General features: G+C 46.9%; 1 protein-coding gene across 1 annotated transcript in view; it reads right to left on the bottom strand.

The window, feature by feature from the left end:
* WWC1 (WW and C2 domain containing 1) overlaps positions 1-22902 on the bottom strand; it is a 131578-nt gene that overhangs the window by 53130 nt on the left and 55546 nt on the right. The window contains exons 2-3 of the mRNA XM_032465126.1: positions 16115-16224; positions 5719-5922 (exon numbers count right to left, since the gene is read on the bottom strand). Coding sequence (XP_032321017.1) covers positions 5719-5922; positions 16115-16224 — 314 coding nt within the window. The remainder of the gene's footprint in view (positions 1-5718; positions 5923-16114; positions 16225-22902) is intronic.

The following is a 22902-nucleotide window of genomic DNA, read 5'->3' on the forward strand; positions in this document are numbered from 1 at the left end:
TTGTGTTTACACTCTACTGCCATCCATTACGTGTGCAATAGCATTATGCCTAAAAAATGTACATACCTTAATTAAAAATTACCTTCTTGCTAAAAAATACTAAGTGTCATCTGACAACGCAGGGTTGGCACAAACCTTCGATTTGTAAAAACTACAATATTTATGAAGTGCAATAACATGAGGTCTGCCTTTAGCTACAATCTTACTGCATTTACAAAACAGTATTTTTTTTATGGCTTAAAAAAGATTTTAAGGCTTACAAAAAGGGACACAACAGAGACATACGGTTAAAGTAAGGAAAATGAGACAGAGGCAAAATGAGAGGGAGGAAGCCAGCGGGGACAGGCGCGAAGTTAGGGCTCATCGCGTACCGTGAGGTCCCACTTCCTGACCAGCTGCCACAGACCTGGCGCCGAGCTTCCTAACTGCTGACATGAAGAGGGAAACGGGCCCCATGTAAGATTCATGTTGTCTTCAATGTAAACACAGCCCCACTGTTTAGGAAAAGGTCATTCATTCTTGGTAAGGGGGCCAGAAAAGCCTTTCTCCCGAGTCCTTAATCCCACTGTCTGAGCACTTTCCTCGTCTCCCATTTCCATGTAACATCACCTGAACACCGTGTGTGTGTGTGTGTGTGTGTGTGCGTGCTCCACATGAAAACTGACAAGACATTTTGCACAGTCTTGCGTGTTAAGTGTGCAATGATGGGGATGGGGGTGGGGATGATCGGGATGGGGATGGAGATGATGGGGATGATGGTGATGATGGAGACTGGGCTTTACCAGAAGAGAGGAGTGGCAGGAACACCTGGGTGGGAAGGATCTCGCAGACCCTGCTGTGAGCATGGAACAGGGCCTCCAGACATGTTTCATTTCCAATTAGAAGCTTTCATTTCCTGTGCTGTACTTCCTGCTGGACTCAGGGATTTTGGGGAAGGACCTGGTTGGACACTCGGCTGGAGACACGACTTAAGCAAATTCCCCGGACAGGCACTTTTGGACAAAATGTTAAGGTATTTAACAATAGTTGTTACCCGCTGATAGTGAGTAAAAATGTGGTGAAAAGACAAGAAGAGTCATCAGTGAGGAAATAAGAAGGGGGGTGCCCGTTCTGTGAGCACCTGGTCCAACTAACCGCCCCGCTCATCCATGCACTGCCAGACTTGGGTCTGCACGTGGGGGAAGTGTTACGGGGAGCGTGTAGTGAGAGCCTGAGAAACATGGCAAGACCTGCCTCTAACAAGGAGAGGGTGGCCGTGGGGACCAGCACCGCCAGGGCAGCCTTGTGCAGTGCGGGAGCGTTCCTAGGGCACGCTCAGAAACCCTGGAGTGCAGGGGACCCAGAAAAGAACACTCTGCCAACTGGGCCACCAGGGGCTTGAATGATGAGCTCTGGAGAATCACTGTGAAATGCACTGTTGTTCCCGAAGCTGCCGAAACGGGATGTGACCTGTTTATTATTTAAGTAAACTTTTTGCCGAAGTAAAAAAGACATATGGAAAAGTGCACAAATTGTATGTGTGCAGCTTGACGAACTTTCACAAAAGAAGCACGCTCAAGTCACCAGCACCCCAGTCAAGAAACAGGTCATCAGCCTCCCTTCTGTGTCCATGTCCCCTTCACTAACCCCCCAACAAAATATTTTATGTTCAAACAGGACCTTAGAGACCACCTTTAAGGTCACATCTTTTTATAGGTTTTAAATTTTAGCTTTTATTCAAGTTATATATGAACAGTTGAACAGCCCCACGGGGTCCAAGATGTGCTATGAAAACAGAGGACTCCCCAGTCCACTTCTCCCACTCGCTAAAAAGGAACCACGTCAACCAGTTCCGCCAGTTTCCTGGGCGTCCACCTCTGTGTGTCTGATAACATGCATGTATCATTGTTTCTTGATTTTTTTTTTTTCCTTTCAGTTTTAGGCCTGATTTACTGATTTCTCTCTCTGGAGGATGGAGTCTTAGCTTCACTCCCTCTCCCTACACCACGCAGCGCTCTCCCCTCCCCCCCGCTCCTCCTCCTCCTCGGAGATAACTCTGGCCAGAGCAATCAGTGTTAGCATTACTTTTACTCTGCAAACATTATTCAGGGCCGAGGCACGTAGCCAACTTTGCTTACTTTTTCTTTCCAGCACATTTTTTTATTTTGGGTTGTTTTTCCTGGAGTTAATCATTATCATTTTTATGCTTGCTTACTTTCTACAAATTTACCCCTGACTGAATCTCGCCCTCAGCCAGTTATCTAAACCTCCTGTCCCGGAGTTCCTCTCTTGGGTTCTGTCTCGCCAGGTGTGTGACAGCTCCGGCGTGTCCTCTCTGCACAGCTGGCATCCTGAGAGCCCCTCTGTGCCTCTCTCCTCTTTCCTAAGTACCACATCCTTCCCTCTGTGACCTCCTCCTCATTTTGGTAGAACATCGCTTCCAGGAGCTTCTGGAGAAAGGAACCATGAAGGAAATAAGCTTTTTGAAAACATGCATGTCTAAAAATATCTTTATTCTCACCTACACCTGATTAAAGGTAGTTTTGCTGGATATAGAATTCTAGGTCGGACATGATTTTCCTTCCAAGTCTGAAGGCGCTGCTCCACCGTCTCTCGGGGTTCCAGTGTTACTGCGGTGAAGCCTGGAGCTATTCTGAGTTCTGATCATTTTTGTGTGACCTGGTTTTTCTCCCTGAAAGCTTTTAGGATCTTGAATCATTCCTAGTGTCTGAAGTTGGACAGTGGTATGTCTTGATGGGAGTTAACTTTTAATCCATTGTGTTGAGTGCTCACCGAGCCCTTTCAATCTAAAAATGCTCCTCCATCGGTCCTGGGAATTTTTTTCTGAATTATTTCACTGATCCTTCTTCCCCTGTTTCCTCTGTTCTATTTGGAGGATTTCTTACTCAGATTTCTTGACCTGATGCTCTTTTTGGGTTTTTTTTTTTTCTCTTATTTTCCATCTCTATGTATTTTTGCTCTGCTTTTTAGAAACTTGCCTGAGTTTTTAACCTTCCAGGCTTCCTGTGGATTTTTCATTTTTACTCTCATACTTTAATTCCCAAAGGCTCTTTTTGTTCTCTGAAGGCTCCTTTTCATAAAATGTAGCGTCCTATTTTAGTTTCATGGTTGTACAGCTTCTCTCAATGCTTCCTTCTCCAGGCATACTCCCTGTTTCCTACAAGGCCTCCCCATCACCATGTGTTTGTTTTCATCACTATTGTTTATGTTAAGGCTTTCCATGGACATCTGGAATCCCGGCTGTCTGCTCACACTTAAGAGTAGGGGCCCCCAAAGCCGCCTGGAGTGCAGCTCGTTGAGGATGGGTTACACGATGGACTGTGGATCACGTGGTACATAATTTGGCTGGACTGTCTCATCCAGGAACCCTCACTGTCAGTGTCTTCACATCTTTTCTCTTTACATCTCTTTTCTCTGAAAAAAGAAACAGACTCGGATTCTCTAGACTCTTCAACTATTCAGCCTCACAGGAGGTAGTAAGCAGCCTGACACCTGCCTGGGAACCAAGTGGTGTATGCAGGCGGGTGTCTCAATGTACAAGTCCATGTTCCCTCCATCACTGTTTTCAGTGTGGGGCACCCCAGCTTTGAACTTGTCTGTATCCTGTCATTCAGAGATTCTGTTTTACTCTCTCCAAAAAATACACCTCTAATTTTTTTGCCAGGGTGGGGATGGTCAGGTGCCTGGCTGGACCGATTTGGGGAGGAGATCTGGTGGTCTGTGTCTCAGAAACAACTTTCATCTGATCGTCTTGATTCACGGCCTCCCCGGTTGACTCCTGCTCCCGGAGACAGCGCTGCCTCCAATTCCCAAGGCGTGCGCACAAGCTCCAGGTGGACCAGAGAACTGGTTTTTCTTACGACCAGCCCGTTTTCTTTTTCCTCAGGTCTATCAGACGGCTTGCCACCTGTCCGTCTGCTTTCCAGCCTCCACATTTTATTGCTGCTCTTTTTCTCCAAGGCTCCCTGTCCTTGTGCACGGATGCCTGAAAAACCTCTTATCTGATACTTTCTTAGTTTCAGGAATGAGTGAAAGCACGTAGGCGGTTCAAATGGCATTTTTAGCTGCAAGGTTCCCAGTGATTGATTTTTCAAATGGGAAACCAAGATCTAGAGAGAGGAAGGAGCATGGTGCGGTCCCAAAGAACCCAGTTCTCCTGAGTTCACATCTGTCAGAGGACGGGAGGACCCCAGTGTAGCCCCAAAACTTTTGAATTTGACTAGCTGACTTGGATCAAATTAAGAAAACTGTTTTTGAGGTCAGACACTCTGGGTATAAAAGCTAGTGCTGCCAGTTTTTACCAGTGTGGCCTTTGGGAAGCTACTTTCCCTCTCTGGCCTCAGTTTTCTTATCTGTAGAATGGGAACAACGCTATCTTGCAGGATCATGTGTATGTGTGTAGAGTGAAGTTACTTTAAACAAGCATATTTCCAGCATATTGCCCTGCAGAAATTTAAAAGATGTACATTAAATGTTAGTTCTCTTCTCCTTCCCCATGGACTTAGAGATTGCACCAGAGAGGACAGCAAAGTATCCAGCCCCAGGGCAGGGCCCCACCTGTATCCAGGCCCTACAGTAGCCAAGGCCAGGTGGCAAAACTCTCACAAGCCCCGGCAGGCCATCTGGGATATAGTGAGGCATGTGACCTCACTGGTCTGTCAACTTGCTGGAGAGCTTGCCGTGGAAGGCAAACCTGGCTTGTAAAATCCAAAGAAAGTCATGAGGCGGCTTGGGTCATGCGTCTTTAACTGGGATGCTCGGGCTGGGGGATGCGCCAATCCCACACTGGCTTGGATCTTAGCTCTAGGTATCTGAGATGATCCCTTCTTCAAAGTTCCACACGGTGGTGTCTTTGAGCCTGATGGAGCGCTCAGTAGCGTCGGAGGTCATGTGACAGGACTGCATCTGTCACTTCCTACCACTCACCATGCATTTATTCTCATTGGTTCCAGGGATCTGTTAAAAATCTTTGTCATTTCAATGCCAATGGATGAATAAATGAAATAAATACTGTTATTATTTATGGAGAGCTCAGGAACGTGACAAGCAATACTCCAAGTACTTTGTATTTCTTAACTAATTTAAACCCCTTAACCCCCCAGTGAAGGTGATACTATTATTGTGTCAATTTTTTAGATGAAGAATCTGAGGCAGAGAGAAATGGGATAACTCGTGCAAAGTTACACAGCTAGGGAACTGCCTATCCTGGACTTGGATGCCTGCAGTCCAGCCTGAGTCCACATTCTCAAAATGTTAAGAAATACATTTCCTGTCAAGAGAATCTTTATTGAGCCATTAATATGTTCTAAGGGAAATGTGCTGAGTGGCTTACCTAGACCAGTGGCCATTACCACTATCCATCTCCAGAACTTTTTCATCTTCCCAAACCGAAACTCCACCCATGAAACCAAGAACTCCCCACCTCCCCTGGCTGCTGAAGGGCTTTAACCAAGGAGCCAGGCAACTTGACTGGCATTCTGAGATGATTACAAGTGAATAAAAGGAAATGGAATGAAAATGGCAGATGAATCACTGCAAAGCACAAGTAAGAGCAGGAAAAACAGTCGAAAGGGTGGTGGTTTAAACAAGGAGTGGAGATGAAAGGCGACAGGTAGATCCGAGAAGCACCGAGAGGCAACACAGGCAGGACTCTGGGGCCATTCGCTCCTCCCTGCAGTCTTGTCCGCGGTGGGGGTGCTGGTGGCGGGAGGTACTCACAGCTGACCTGGGAGCCCAGCTTGTGCTCCCAGACGGCATGCAGCTGCTGGTACTCCTGCTGCGCGAGCTCCAGGCGCTGCTGCTTCACCTGGTAGATCTCCTTCTGTGCGCTCAGGGCCTCCTGGGCCACCACCAGGTAGTCCTTCAGCATGTGCTCCTGCTCCCGCCGCCATTGTACCCGGGGGTCCTCAATCTGAGTGGTTTCTGCAACAGAACCCAGAGACCCTGGGTGAGCACTTCACAAATAACCTGCTGAGTTGGTAGCCTGTGGTATCCACTGCCAGAAAACAAAAAGCCGAACAGAGAAAATCACAACAAATGGGAATGGGTTAAACTTAACCTATTAAACAACAGAGACTTCATTTGGATTAAGCAAACACACACACACACACACACACTCTCACACAAAAACCGGGATCAGTTTCCAAACCCAAAGTCAATCTTTCTGAGAACAGCCAAGAGAAGGACCAGATATGAGTTCTCATCTAGACAGAGAGGCTCAAGGACATTTTAGATGCTCAAGGTTATCCATTTTGGCAAAAAGTAAAGGAAAGTAAAATAAACATTTCACAGGATATGAATAAATACCCTGCTAGAAATGTAAATTAGAACAGCCTTCCTAGAGGGCTACCCGATCATGAAAATTAAGAGCTTTAAAATGTTAATACCCTTTGTCCAATGATTCCTCCTATAGTAATTTATTATAAAAGTAATAAATTCAGGCAGAGATGCATTTGTACAAAACAACAACAAGAATAATAGTAAGCACTTATTTAATGTTCATTCTATGCCAACCACTGTTTTAATTTCTTCATATCCATTAACTTCTTCAATTCTTACACTAACCCTATAAAGGAGATTATACTCTTATACAAGAGAAAGCTTAGACATAGAAGGTTAAGTAAATTGTTCAAGGTCACAGAGGAAATAATGACTCAAAGAAGCATGCTATATTTACATAATACACTAAGACAGCCATTAAAAATTATGTCTCCAGAAGAAAAATTTAAAAAACAGAAAGGTGCTTATGATATAAAAGTAAGTAAAATCACTAAGTGCAAAACTGTATAAATAATTTTGTATCTAACAAAATACACAAGCACATTCTCAAAAACTTTAGCAAATTATCAACAGTAGGTATGTCTGGGTGGTAGGATGCTTTCCTCTTCATTCCCTTTCATTTTTAAAAAAAAAATTATGTGTACCATAAATATGTACAGTGATATTCTCAAAAAGGTAAAAAGACCAAAAAAAAAAAGGTTTTTAAAGGGCAGCTGGCAGTTGAGCAGACGTAGAAGAGGTCAGAACAATGTCAAAGAACAGATGCCTATTCAAGGTTAACTCCTCAGACATTTCCCAGCTGGTGGGTGGGGCTAGGGGTGACTGACAGCAGGAACTGTCTCATCACCGCCATATGGTAAATCCAGCCTGCGGATAAGTCTTGTTCAGCCTGAAGAACTTTATTAATTTTGAATTGATTACTGGTACGTGAAAACAAGGGGATTTATACACTAAAATCCTGGTCTCTGGCTCTTCCTGATCTTTCAGAAGATGTGGCCACCTTGGGTCCACAATTTCTCTGCTTCATTCATTTACATCATGTGTCTGGACCCTGGGAAATTGGAGCTCGTGCCTCCTTTCGTAGGCCCTGTAGATCTCATTCCTCCTGAATAGGCCCAAATGAGCATTTCCAGTGAAAAAAAGAAGAGACGGGGAGACTCATCACAAAGGCAGCGGGGCCATGTCCTCGTATCTGCCAATAGTCACTGTGTTACAAGGTGCAGGCTGCTCAACCTCTCTGAGTCTACGTCTCCAATTATTAAAGAGGATAATGGGCCCTGCCTCACTGCTTCCCAGGAAGCTGTAGAGGACTTAATACTCAGGTAAAGTGAAAAAACGAGCATAAAGCCAAAACTATTCACTGAGGGCAGTTTTTGAATTGCTGTGATGAGCAGTTCTTTAAGCTTTTCCTCTTCCGGTTTTCTGGGTAAAGAAAACAAGGTGTGAAGATTGCTGGCAGGGGCCACAAGGTTGCTTCCCACAAGGAAAGCTTTGCAACTCTTCAATCAAGCAAGAGGGAAGAACATTAGTAAGAGAAGGAAAAAAAAAAAAAAGAGGGAGGAGAGAATTTATAAAGCTGGGCTGAAGGACTGTGGGGCCTGACTTCCCACCAGCAGATGTAGATTTCCTCGGGGTTCGGGGCTCCTGGGAACCCCTCAGGGGCCAGCCGAACTCCTCCGGCTAACACGGAAAAGAAATTTGGCCTGTCATGGCCAGACTGGAGATGTTTTTTTAAAGGATGTAATCTTTAAAAATTTGTATCTTTTGGAAAAATACTAAAAAATACAACAACAAAAAAAGTCTCACAATTCTACCACTGCAAATTCATAAGATGAGAAATGAGAGTTTCCATCTCTCCAATTGTACATCCTGGAGGAAACTGCCATTAGGAGTCTCGCACACTAACAGATAGTACCCTCTGATCATACGCAAACTATACATACGTCTCTATATACACAAATATATTTTTAATGGAATGTGACCGTGTCATATATATTGGTCTGCAATTTGCTTTCACCTCCTAAGGGTACATCATGTTCATTTTTCTTTGTAGGTACACAAAGATCTACCTCAAGTTTTATTCTTTTTTCTTATTTTATTACTGTTTTTATTTTTTACCTAACTCGGTCATTTAAGTGGCTGCATAGTACTCCATGGCATGATATTACGGTTCATTTATGCTAGGGTAGTAGTGGTTTCCCAGACCACTACTGGGAAATACATGGATGATTTTCTCTCCTTTTGTTATCACAATCAATGGTGCAGTGAGGATTCTTACAAGCGTACTTCCATGCACTTGTGCGATCAATCCTGTAACGTGGATTTCTTAAATGAGGAACTACCGGGTCAGCGGGTATACGTATTTTAAATTTTAGTAGACACTACCAAATTATCTTCCCAAAGGTTCTACCGATTTTCATTCTCACAAACAGCCTTAGGAGAGTGCCTTTTTTCCCAGCTTCTCAGCAAAATTGCTGTGTTGCTTTGTTTTTTTTTAAGTTGGTGCCTCATGCAGTATTTGGGGTTCTGGCAGTGTATTAGAATTAGCTGAGAAGCGTCAAAAAACAAAAAGCCCGAACGCTGTCCTCAGAACACTTACATCAGAATTTCTAAGAGTAGGGCCCAGGAATTGGTAGTTTTAAACTTTGCCAGAATCACCTGGGGAAGTTTTAAAATCCTGATGCCCAGATCCCACCCCTGGACCAATTAAATCAGAATCTCTGAGGGTCAGAAGGAGGCAATGGTTATCTGCAAAGCTCCCCAGATAATTCCAATGTGCCGCCAAAGGTGAGAACCACTGTGGAAGAGGTGACACATAGGAGGGCTGAGTGGTCACGGAAGCTGGCAGACAAGGCTGGCAGGTGTGATGCTGAGCTCCAGATAGAATCAGCAGCCAGAGGGCTGGCGGGAGTGCTGGGCCCTTGACAAATGCCTCGGGCACACCTGGATGCACCCTCCCCACGGTGCTCTGGGTTTAATCAGAGAATGGCGTCCTTCCTTCCATGAGGCCCTGCTTCTTGTAATATAAAAGGATGTGAAATCCTTAACTGAAGGCTGGCTTGGCTACCATTTTTGGTGGCCCCGGCTTGCTTCTGTAGTACAAACCAACACGGATGGATGGATGCACAGAAAGACAAACACAACACACCTCCCCACCAGAACACTGGTCTCCACCTGGCTGCACGTTGGAAATCACCCCAGGGATTTCCATTTGATCAGTCCACAGTATTAAGTGGGTATCAACACACTGTTTAAATACATCTTTTTAAAGGCATAATTTAAATACAATGAAGCACAATCATTTAAAGTGTTTTGTTGGATATGTTTTGACAAATGCATTCACCATAAATCACCACCTGCTATCAATATGTAAATATTTCCTTTTACCCTGCAACCCCGTACTCTTCCCCAGCCAGTCACCTCCACCCCCTCCTCCCTCCGGTTCTGTCTGTTTTAGAACAACATGTCATTGGAATCAAACAGCATGTGCTCTTTGGATCTCCTTCCTTTCACTCGGCACAGGCTTTGGAGACTCACTGATTTGTTACATCAGTTGTCCATTTTTTGTTGTTAATGCTGAATAATATTCTTCTGCACAAATACAGCATAATTCACTTTTTGATAAACTTTCAGGTTGTTTGCAGCTGGAGATTACTATGAATAAGGCTGTCATAAGCATGCACACACAAGTCTTAGCACAAGTCTCTACCTAGGGGTGGAGTTGCTGGCTTGTATATTAATTATATGTTGAATTTTATAAGAAACTGTCATACTGCTTTCCAGAATGGTTACTCTGATTTCCATCCTCACCGGGAGTGAATCAGAGTTCCAGTTCCTCCACTTCCTCACCAACCATTGATACTGTCCATCTTTCCCCTTTTAGGAGTTATAATTCCCTAATGACTAATTATGTAAAGCCTATTTGTATGTGTTTATTGGCTATTTATATGCCATCTTTTAAAATCTTTTGGGTTGTTGAGCTTCTTAGTATTAAGTTACAAGAGTTCTTTATATTTTATTGATAAGGCTCCACTGTCAGATGTATGTGTTGCAAATGTTTTCTCCTTATCTGCAGCTTGCTTTCTCAGTTTCCTAATGGCGTCTTTTGAGGAGCAGAGGTTTTAATTCAATGAAGCCCAATTTATCATTTTTTCTTTTATGCTTAGTGCTTCTTGTGTCTTGTCTAAAAAAACCTCTGCCTACCCTAAAACCTTGTAGATTTTCTTCTAAGTTTCCTTGTCGATGTTTTCTAGTCTTAGCTTTTATGTTTAGATCTATGGTCCGTTCTGAGTTTATTTTTACGTACGGTGTGAGGCTGGGGGTAGAAGGGGAGGTGTATTTTGTTTTTTTCCCTGTGGATATCAGTCGTATCAGCAACTGCTGAAGGACTGTCATTTGGGCACCGGGCTTCGTCAAAGCTCCCTAGGCGGTGCTAAGGAGCTGGATTACCTGCTGTTAGTCCTGAACCAGTCACACTCTGAGGGGGGTCCTCCCAAGCCCAGCCCCTTCTGCTGACACTCCCCTTCCTGAAGTCCATCTCACCAGAACAGAGAGCTTTGCACCTGGGTGGGTTCTTAGAGATCCCCTTGGCTGATTTATTTTTTAGTTCTTGTTTTTATTAAAACTAAGTGCATACATGGTTTACTCATTCGGCATGTTACAAACTTGCCTACGTAAAGCATCATTCCTCGAGCCCCTTCGCCCCCATGCTTCCCCTCCCCCAAAAGGCAGCTACTTCCAACGAACTTTACTTTGTTGAGCTGCTTGAGTGCCGCCACTGTTGAAAACTAGTTCTCCATCCTCCCCCAGGCTCCAAACCCCCACCTACAAACACCGCACACCCTCCATACATCTTACACGTTCATCACACTTCACGCAGAGCTCACCCCACCGCCTCTACACACCACACGTGCGCACCCACGTGGCTAACACTGCTCAGTTCTCCCCGGGGCCTTAATGACAATTGACTGAAAAACAGCCGAACGTCTGGAGAGCGTCCAACCTTGTTCCCATGCAAAGGAATGCAACTGGAAAACGCGGGAGTGACAGTGTAAACCTATGATGAATTCGTCAAGAAGTAAAGACATGAAACTGGCTCCACGCTGATGAAGGCGTGAGGAAAGCAGCCCCCTTCCTGCTTGTGATAATACAAACTGCCACGATCTCTTTGAATCATTATCGAACCAGGAATATGCACCAGCAGTCTCACAGGTGTTCACAACCTTTCACTTAGAAAACCTCTATTTGGAACTATGACTCCAGGAAAGTGTCATAGAAGGAAAAGGCAATATGCATGAAGATTCTCTCCCCAGTTATTTATATCAAACAAATGGAAACAAACCAAAAGGACAGCAATGGGGGGTATTACGGTGCACTCTGTATGTTAAAATGTATTGATACCTCTATCTGACATGTTAAAATGACAAATATGAAGACTACGTGGGATTGCCCAAATACTTACGATATAGCATGAAGACAGCAGAACATATAATTTGACCAGTGATTAAAACCATCTAATCATGGCGGGTGTACTGAGGCAGTGGGACCACTGAAGACGGACAAATGAAATAATGGAAACGGGTTCTATTTTCAAAAGAATTGTCTTATTTGCTGTTTCCAGTTCCTCCCCCTCTCCCTTTTTGTTTAGACTCACTCTGGTCAAGCGTCTGTCCTCTCCAGTCCTTGTCCAAAGCTGCCCTCCAAAGTCAGGGTCACCAGTGTCACCTGGGTTGCTAAATCTGTTGGTCACTTCTCAGTCCTCTTCATACCTGATCTGTCAGAAGCATCTGGCGGGGTTGACAGCCCTCTCCTTGATCGGTTTCCTCCTGGTGGTTTCTTCTTTCCTTTCTGATCACTCCCCAGAATCATGACTGGTTTTCTCCTTCCCTGTCCCCTGTTCCTGTCCCAGGACCCCATGGCTCGTTCTTTGGTCCTCTTCTCTCTGACTTGACTTACTCCTTTGCTTATCTCATCCAGCTTCATTTCTTTAAATACTATCCAGATGCCAACAACTCCCAAAACACATACTCAGCCCAGACCTCTTTTCCAAACACCAGATTCCTACATCAAACTGACCAGCAACATCTCTCTGATGTGTAACAGGCGTGGAAGATGCGACATGTCCCGATGAACCCTTGTTCTTCCTCCCTACGCCCACTCCTCCTACAGTTTTCTCCATCCAGCTGGTGGCAACTCTATCCTGCCCGTTGCCCAGGTCCAGTGAGGGTCATTCATTCCTCTTCCTTTCACACCACACGCGCGGTCGACCAGGAAGCCTTGTTGGCTCCATCTGGAAAATGCCTCCAGCATCTGGCCATGTTGCACCACGCCCACCACTACAGCCTTGGTCTGGGGCACTGTCCTTTGTCACCTGAACTACTGCAGTGATCTCTCACTAGTCTCCCTGCCCCACTAAGGTCTATCTCTGCAAAGCAGCCAGAGTGACCCTTTCTTCTTCTTCTTTTTTAGTTTCTTTTCTCTTTTCTTTTTTTAATTGAAGTATAGTCAGTTACAATGTGTTAATTCCTGGGGTACAGCACAATGTCCCAGTCGTGCATATCCATACATTTGTTTTCATATTCTTTTTCATTAAAGGTTATTACAAGATATTGAACATAGTCCCCTGTGCTATACAAAAAAAACTTCTTTTAAAATCTATTTTTAATATATAGTGGCTAACATTTTCAAATCTCAAACTCCCAAATGTATCCCTTCCTACCCTCTTTCCATCCCCCAGTAGCCATAAGTTTGTTTTCTATGTCTGTGAGTCTGTTTCTGTTTTGTAAATAAGTTTGTTTGGCTTTTTTTTTTTTTGATTCCACATATAAATGATATCATATGGTATACTTTTCTTTCTCTTTCTGTCTTACTTCACTTAAAATGACGATGATGGTCCTTCCATGATGCTGCAAATGGCATTGTTTTACTCTTTTTTATGGCTGAGTAGTATTCCGTTGTATAAATATACCACAGCTTCTTTATCTAGTCATCTGTTGATGGACATTTAGGTTGTTTCCATATCTTGGCTATTGTATATAGTGCTGCTGTGAATATTGGGGTATGTGTATCTTTTCAAATTAGAGTTCCCTCCAGATATATGTCCAGTAGTGGGATTGCTGGATCATATGCTAAGTCTATTTTTAGTTTTTTTGAGGACTTGCCATACTGTTTTCCATTATGGTTGCACCACAGAGGGACCCTTTTAAGATGTAAAACAGATCATGCCACTCATCTGCTTAATTAAAATTCTCTAATGGCTCCCATCTCACGTGGAGTAGAAGCCCGAGCCCCCAGGCGGACCACTGCCCCATCCGTGCCCTGCTGCCCTCTGGCCTGGTGCCCTTCTCCCCGCTTCCTCCCAGGTTCTGCTACATGCACACCCCGCTCCTTGCCAGCCCTTGAGCAAATCGAATGTGATGATCACACCGTAGCAGTTTTGCCCAATCAATCCTCTCTACTTGAAATGCTCCCCCACCTCCTTCAAGTCTTAGCTTACATTGCATTTTCTCATCAAGGTCTTCTTCCTGAAGACCTTTACCCCTGGCCTCCCCTGCCGCCCTCAAACGCAGCCCCACACACCTCAGCCCCACGTTCTGCTTTCTCTTTCTCCCCAACGCTGGTCATTTTTAATACAAGACAGAATCTCCTTACTTACTCTGTTTCTTCTTCCCAAATGAAAGCTCTGTAAGGGCAAGGATCATCACCACTTTGCACTCTCATGAATCCCATGCTCCCAGAACAGTGTCCAGAACGTAGCAGGAGGTCAGTAAATACCCGCTGAATGAATAAACGCTCGACGGTGGATTTAATCTGTTGTTCAATTCTATCGTATCTATAATTCTTAAGAGAGTGATTTCAGCCACGGACACGCAGAGGACACTCAATGCTTGGACCGCGATGGTCACACACATGTTGCATTTGTATCACTGGCTCCATCTGCGGAGGTGGTGCCCTCCGTCCAATGAGAGCACCTTCCAGCCGAAAGAAAACCAGTAGCCTGGTAGGATCCTAACGGCAAGGATCCTTCCCACTGAGGCTCTCATCTACTCACCTCCCCCGCCCACCCCCCACTTCTGGCATCCTCCCCTTAAGAACAAACCTTGCCACAGCAGCGCAAAACTCCTTCCTTCTGTTTCTCCAACGACTCCCAGGAGCACCTGAAAATCCCACTCCTGCCATCAGATTTTAATGAGGGGGGATGCACTCAGCAATTACAAACAGGAAAGGACTGATTAGGGTTTCTGTGCATCAGTGTTCCCCCCAGCATACCATGCGGCCCTCCAAGCATCAGCCTCATTCCCCATACACACTCAATTAGGCATATTTACTTCTCATTATCCAGTATGCAATCATGGGTGCTAATAAAAACCTCTGCTACCCCCAACAATGCAATTAATGCTCTTAGCAGGCTCTCAGAAACTCTCCTGTGCCTTGGCACCAACAGCAGTCTGCTCACTCACCCATTTAGTCATGCATTCATGCACACATGCCCTTTTCTATTTAACCAAGGTCAAGGGCACACCTACTATGTGCCTTGCCAGGGAAAGACCTGGGACCAAATGAATTAGACCCTGTCCTGCTCTAGAACTTGCCACGACAGGTTGAGCGGCCATACTCCAGAGTGATGAGGGACACAGCAGAGGTGTGACCAGGAGCCACTGCAACCCAGAGGAGGAGGTGGGTAGAGAGGCAAACTCCACTCCTGGCGCCAGCTCAGATCCCAGCTCTGCCATGTTTTGGCTCTGAGTGTTGAGCAGTTTCTGCCCTTGAGCCCCACTTACAAGATGGGGATAATCAGCCTGACATCCTAACATCCCACAGGGGAGCTGGGAGGGCTGAATGAGATGACGCCCAGGCGGTACCTTGCCCAGCACACTGGCACAAGGGGATGCTCAGTAAACAGGGACTACTAGGATGTGGCGCTCGACTCCAGCCTTCAGACATTTGCCAGGCATGAGCCATAGCATTCCATTCTCCTCTTGCCCAAGAGGATAAAAGGCATCCTACAGTTCAGAAGGTTGAGAGCGAGACAGAAAAATTCTCCTTCCTCTGCACACATGAACAAATGGGGCAGCAAATCTCAGAGGACAGGCATCATCTTGGCCAAGAAGGTGCACGATGGATGAGTCCCGAATACGCGTCAACTGTCCCTGGCTGGGGGACCGCCCCCTGGGTTCTTCCACCTGTCAGACCACGTGCTTCTCCCTTTCTCAACCTATTCTGCCAACAGAGTCCCAGGGACAAAGACAATAAGAGTCTTCATTCTGGATCAGGACACCTGGATCACGGATATGAAGTGAGGGTGGGCTGACTGGTAGGATGGGCAGAGACACCACACCAGTGCATCATGGACACAAACATGTGCATGCTGCTTGGGACTCGCTGGGGCTCCATCTGCTCCAAAAGAGTCTGTCTGCCAATGATAAGGACACATCTACCTTACACCAAAAAAAAAAATCTGTATGCATGCAAATCAGTGTATGTAAAAAAAAAAAAAAAAGAATGTATGTATATACACACATAAACACACAACTGGGAAATTTCTGGAGGGATACACAAGAAATTGATATGAAAAGCCGGGGAGATGGGCTGTGAGAGGAAGAGTTTTAGATTCTGTTTAAAACTTTCTGAACTGTTACTTATATGCGAGCATACATTCTCTCTCTACGTCTGCACTGACATCTCCATCTAACTCTACGTGAAACAAAACTCAATCTGGCTTCGTGAGCCCCTGCAGGCAGCTCTTCCAGACTTGGAGGCCGGGCGGGAGGGAAAGGGGTGGGCGGGAAAGGGGCGGGCAGAGGGGGATGGGAAGGGAGGACAGCCAGGAACTTACTGGTGTTGTGGTCTATGAAGTAATCGCCAACCTGTGGGTCATACGCCTCTTCCCATCCCAGCGGCAACTCGTCACTGATGCAGTCGGCAAAGGTGAGCGGTTTGGTGTACCTGGCAAGGGAGGGGAGAAACAGACTCGGTCAGCCCGCAGTGCCCCAGGCCCTGCGCGTGAAGCTTCTCTCAGCCCCCCTGCTCCCCTGGGCTGGCCCACCAGATCCAGAAGCCTTGCAGCGGGACCCCGGCCCTGCAGTCCCCGCTGCTCCCCGGAAGATGAGCGCATAACTGAAGGAGCAGGGTTAGATCACCTGGGAGGGAGGCAGGGAATTTGAGGCAACCCCAGCTTTGCCACTAACTTGGGAGTGGTTTGAGCAGGGCAGCTGCCTTCTCCGGGCCTCTGTTCCAGCATCTCTAACTGCAGGGGTTGCAGGAAAAGGCTCAGAGGTGAAGCCTTGCTGCTGGACTTGGACTGCAGCCCTCTCAGGCTTCTCCACCTGCAGTGCACTTGGCCAGCCCAGCCCCAGTCGTCCTCCTGGCTCCACCCTGTTTGTCGTACCTGCTCCCCTTCTGGAAAGCGCGCTGACTGCGGCATCTGGCACAGCAGATGCGCCCTCCCCATGAGTTTGGCCGGTATTTTTTTTTTGCCTCCTGAGTCGGTTCCCAAGTGCCTGTACCCATTGCTGTCCTTCCCTGCACAATCCAGGCCAAACTGATCTTTTAGCAACAACCACCCTCTCGGTCCCCATTAGGTGGAAAGTCAAGCGGTGGTAATCACCCCGTCTCGGGGGCTAAGTCAGACAGGAAAACACATCGCTCAACTCAACGAACAGAGGTTTGTCAAGACTGGAAAACACCACAGACCACTGGTCAAGCACTTTGGCCAGTGCAGAGGGAGCCAGGCATCTAGACATGGGAAAGTCAGCCTGACCAGCCCCTCCATGCAGCCCCTTTGGTTTCTCCCCGTTTCAGCATCTGCCTAAAATACAAATTCTAATATTCTCCCTCCCTTGTCTGCTCCCCATCCCCTCCCTGATTCTGGAAGCAGATTGGCAAACTGAGGGGCGGGAGGAAAGGTGACTGGGATGGGGGTCTAAGATTCCTGATCAAGAACTTCCCTCCAAGCTAACGACCCTCTTATCCTGTGCTGTCTCCTTCCCTCTTAAAACCCACTCTGAATCAAGCTTAAAGCAAAATATACGGGGGGAAAGAAACACTGAAAGAGCCCTTGGTGGACGGACCTGGTGTGTTCGCGTACCTCTGTGTATCCACGATCTGGTTATCTATTGACCGAAGGGATGGAGAGCCCAAAAAGCTCCTGTCAGTCAGAAGCTGACCGCAGTATTGTGGGAGACAACGAGGATGAGGCAGTGTGCTCATAATTAATACGCTGTGTGCTCAGGTAATACAATATGCTGTGTGCTCAGTATTACCCACTGAGGATTCCATAAGCATCACTTGTTAGCTGTGGGAGTACGGCAACTCATCCGCCCTCTCTGAGTCTCAGCATTCTTATCTGAAAAGTGGGGGTAATAAAAACTCTCCAGGTTGTCAGTTAGGTTACATAAGGTCATGCTTGTAAAGGCATTTTAGCACGGATCCTGGTGTGAATGAATGCACAAAGAACATTCTCTCCACTTCCCAGAAGGGGAAACTGAGGCTGAGAAAGATTAAATAACGTCCTCAATGTCAATATCAATGACAAAGCTGGGATTTCAAGCAAGGCACTCTGCCTTTTGAGACCCTGCTGTGAGCCAAAATGTTCTCTTGGAAGTTGACATCTTCAGTGCATCACCCAAGCCCCTTGGAAAATTACAAGCCACCGTCTTGGAGGAAAAGAACGAAGAATTGGGGAAGACACAGGTGATTTGTTTAGGTCAGCAAGCTCTTTACTCAGGAGGACAGATGCCAACCTGGATAAAGTTTCTGTAAAGCTGTCTTCAGCGCTGCACCCCCCACCCTACTACTGCACCCCCCACCCAAAAGCCCTGCCCAGAAACCAAAGGCCACATCCCTCAGTGCCTCCCCCTCCTCAAACTCCTGTAAATGGTTTGTTCTCACTTCCTTACAAAGGATGAAGATCAGCGACCAACAGCCGTTTCTCATCCAACATCATATCATCTAATGTCTGAAAGGGTCTCTGAAGAAAAACTCCACGGACAGGCGTACCCCGCCACGATGACCGACGCTGTCACCGAGGGCAGGCAAGTCTGGGAGGGGACAGGAATGCCCGGGGCAACCACAGTCAGACTCTTCTTTCTGGCTCATTCCTCTGCCCTGAGAAGCCCTGCCTGCCAGCCTGGCTGCACAGAGATGAATCCTGTTATCCACACTGTGCAACCCAGAAAACCAAAAAGATGTGCCCCCTCTCCACAGTTCCCCGAACCCTTGCATGGGGTCATCACCTTTCAAAATTCTTTCCAGGGGATGAATTACATGATTTCCTCAATGGTGCATCTAAGCCACAGAATCTTAGGTCCCCCACAACTGGCATTCAATAAGTATTTGTGGCATGGATGAATATTAGAATGAATATCCAGGAACAAGAAATAGTGATGCAGTGTTCTGTATTTGGCTAACGTGGAAGGATGTCATAAATGACACTGTTGAATAAGAAAAGCTGCAGGACTACAGGACACTGTTTACAGTAGGACGTTTTGCCTAAAATTTGTGTGTGTGTGCAGAAGAGAAACGAGAAAGATAGACATTAAAATGCTATCTTGGTATAGGGGTTTTAACGTAATTTTTTTCTCTTTAATTTTTTTAAACTTAGTTTTTCTGTAATATTTCTATATCAATTATCATTAAAGATTTTTTTTAAAATAATGGCTAAATCTAAGCCTGGAAAACAAGTTACATATATCTCATGTTCCTTCTCTGGGCAGCATTTTTCAAGTGAGAAAACACATCCAACATCACCGTAGTTGGCAAACATTAGAGGCAGAACCTGAAGCCCCCCCGCCTGACTCCAGAACCAGAGCTTTGCTAATGAAACCTGACAAGACCAAGGGGATCTCAGAACAATCTGGAACACAAAGGAAGCTATGCCCGAGATACAGAGGATGAAGCGGGCAGGGCTGGGGCAGGGGGTGGCGAGGAGGAATCTGAAGCAGGCGAAGGGCGCCAGAGCTGTGTCCTATTTGCACCTTCAGTTTTTCCACACCTTGGTGCAAAGCTATTCAGCACACTTGGATAATCCACAACTGCCTCATGAAAAGAAACTGAATGTTTCAAAGTCATCAAGACAAGTGATTCCCTGAGCTCTGTGTGTGAGGACAGGGATTGGGGGAAGAGGAGCAGGTCTGAAACACCAAAAATGCATCACTTTTCCAGAAAACCACGAACTCAATGATTGCCCCGGCCTTAGATATAGAGAAGCCAGACCTGAAATAAACTACAAGCTACAAGCATCAGTCATGTACCTGACACCGGATACCCTACCGGGACCGAGATGCCGATTCCTACCTGAGGCGAATGGAGACACTGTGTCCAACAGGGATAAAGAAGAGGGAGGCGAGAGGACCAGTGTCAGAAGGAGGGGCAAGAGGAGAAAGGAAAGCTTTGGGTTTGACATTCAGGCTTCCCTTCAAAGCGATCATGGGAGGAAAAAAAAAAAACAAAAAACAAATCAGAGAGCTGATAGTCTAGCTCTCAGCGCGTCTATGGGAAAGAGAAAAGCTTTTATTGGAAGACTATGCAATTTACAAGAAATCTGGACAGCGAGATTCTCTCTGGAACAAATGCCAAGAGGGAGATGAATTATTCAGTGTGCAGAGACGTGCCATTCAGAGAATCAGGATGAAGAAGCGTTTTTAGCTGCATAAGGATTTAAACACACACACACACACACACACACACACACACACGTATATCCACGTGCACATACTCCTCCCAGAGAGAGGAGCTGTCCGTTTAAATCAGTCCCCCCTGGGAAACTGGGTGCTTCTCTGGCCTGCAGAGTTTCCCCTTGGGCAAGTGCCAAGAGTGTGAGCTGGGAAGAGATGTCTGCTTTCAGATGTGGCCAGGACTTGGGGGCCTGCCTGGAACTCCCAGCCCCCATCACTCGATGAAGTGATTCACCCCAGTCCAGCCCAGTGCAGTCTTTGCCTCCAGCCTCCAAGTCCCGGGCTGCTGAAAAACCCCAATCATGAAATCAAATGACCCAAATGCTGGAGGGGTGAGAGGGAGTGGGGAGAGAGGGAGGGAGGGAAGGGTGCCAAGAGAGAACTCGTTCTGCCTCTTCTTAATTGCAAATCTCTGAAGGAACACAAACATTCCTGAATGTTTCACAACAGGCTCTCCTGGAAAAAGAGAGCCCCGGATGTGTTGCCTTGGCGACAGGTAGGTTCTGTGGGATCACCTGTCCCGGGAATGCAGGCCCCTTGTCCTCTTTCCGGCTCCACATTGCTTCCCTATGGGCCACGGGAGAGGTTCCAGGGGCACATCCCCACGGCCAGCACTCGGTATTCAGACAGTGTGTCTTTTCTAAGCAGGCAGCTCAGAGAAGGAGCGGAAAGCCTTCTGCCAAGTCTAACACTGGTGGTGATTCTCTGGGGACTGAAGAACGCGTAACATATCTTTCATGTTCCTAGTGCTTCCCGAGCAATCTGAACGCTTCCCACAGTAACCTCTTTATTGCCGGCCAGCAGGATGCTGGCCCCCCGACCGGGCTCTCTCCGAGGGCCAGCTGGGCAGGATCGCTTCCTAAAGGGCCCTCCAGACTCCATGCCAAGAACTGTCCAAACTTTCAGCCGAACCTCTCCTCCCAGCCCGGGCACAGTGGGCAGGCCGGTGCTCCCCACCCCGGGGTGTTTCACACACATAGTTCCCATAGCTCAGATTGCACAACTCCTGAGGACATGCCACCTCCGGACGGCGGAACACCACTGCGGAGCAGTGCCCTCGCCTTCCACACCCGGGAGGCCGGGGTGGGCCAGAAGAAAGTGCAATCTTTGCAGTTCTCTTTCCTTCCTTTAGTTCGGTTTGGTCCAAACATCTTCATTCATTCCTTAAACAAATCTGGGGCTGATAAAAATAACCATCTCATAAGTTAGTGAGGAGGGCTGAGCACACGAACCACAGCTGACTCTTAACCAACACGCAGCTACAGAAGAAGGCAAGACAGACAGGACCCTGCCCTTACCTTCCCGCGGGAGAGACAACCCAACCGGAGAGAGTCCGCAGGATCGTTTCAGAGACTTGTGCTATTCAGAAAAGTACAACAGGGCAGTGGGATTGACCATAAGGCAGGGCGGGGAGTGGGGGGCACGCAGTCAAGGGAAGCCTCTCGGAGAAGGCGATCTCTGAGGGGAGACCAGAGTGTGGGAAGCAATAGGAACAGCCACTACAGAGGCTTTGGGGCTTGATGATGTTGGTGTGAGGAACAGAAAGGAAAGCCGCAAATCTTCCTGTTATAAGTGACGGGGTGGAGGCCGAGACGGGCAGAGGCTGGGCTCTTAGGGCTCTGGGCCCACTGCTAGGGCTCTGAGTGCTCCCCTAGGGCCAAGATGCACAAGGTGACCTGGCAAGGCTCTTCAACTCACCCTCTCCTCAACTCCTCTCTCCCTCGTTGCAATCAGTCCTCCAAGCAACAAGAATTTATGTATGGACACAGCAGCTCAGGCTTACGTCCACCACAAAGAGGGCTCAGGCAACTGGATAAGCCTCGTTTCTGCCTTCGTGGGCAGAGGGTCTGGCCAGGGAGCCGAGGCTTACACTTAAAGCCGATAGTGGCCCATCCCTGTGACATCCGGTGGTGGGTATATGTGGCAGTTAAAGTACGCTACCTTAGGCTGAGAACCACAGGCATTTAGAGGAGGCAGGGATAGTTAACGAGGTGCTAGGTCAGCTGTACAGATGTGAAAGACTAAGGGTTTGGAGGAAGGGAGAGATTGGGGCCATGGGGTGTAGTCGGAGGAGGCTGGAGAAGGAAGGTGTCCAGGGAGGATGCGGGTCGGCTTCATGGCCATGGAGAGGCAAGGCAGCCGCTACCCCGCAAAGGCGGAGGCATTGATGCCGGGCTGAAACCCATGGTCTGCCTCTTCCACAACCACAGGCACATTATGTAACCTTGTTAGGAGTTCCCTCCTCTGTGAAACTCAGAGGTCCCAATCGCATCAGGGTGTTGTGGGGATTAAATGAGACAGCCCATGAGGAGTGCTTAGCCCAGCGCCTGGCATGTAACAGGCCCTCCGAACATGTGGGTGTTAAATGATCAACTGAGAGACTTCGGTGCTGTGCGCACCGTGAGAACCGTGTCATCTTTCATCTTAAATTGGCAGGACACGCTAGCTATCATATCGTCATCATCACTGGCCCTGTTTTTCATCTCAAGAGATAACAGCAGTGGTTAAAACTCACAAGCTCTGAAGTCAGCCACTTGCGTTGCCAGGCAGGCACCATCACTTGCTCACTCTGTCCCCTTGGGCGTGAGCCCTAATCTGCCTGAATCTGCTTCTTCTTCACCTGGAGAGTGGGGATGCTCAGCGTGACCACTCGGTGAAATATATTCATACTGTATATGTGCAGTCAAATTGTATCAGTTTTACCGAAAAAAAATGAAAAAGGAAAAAAAAATATTCTCATGGTAGTGTTATGTATTAGAAGAGAAAAAAAAAATGCAGCAACCTAAAGTCCAAAAATACAGATTGATTAACTTGCAGCAAGATCACAAAATGTTCTATTACGTGGCCATCAGAAATCATGATTCCAGGAGATACGTAACAGCATGCAAAAATGCTGAGAACGTAATGCTAAATGTAGCGTTAAAAGTAAGTTACATCACAGACATAGAAA

This window comes from Camelus ferus, chromosome 22 (genome assembly GCF_009834535.1).
Source record: "Camelus ferus isolate YT-003-E chromosome 22, BCGSAC_Cfer_1.0, whole genome shotgun sequence".
In the NCBI taxonomy this organism is placed as follows: Eukaryota; Metazoa; Chordata; class Mammalia; order Artiodactyla; family Camelidae; genus Camelus; species Camelus ferus.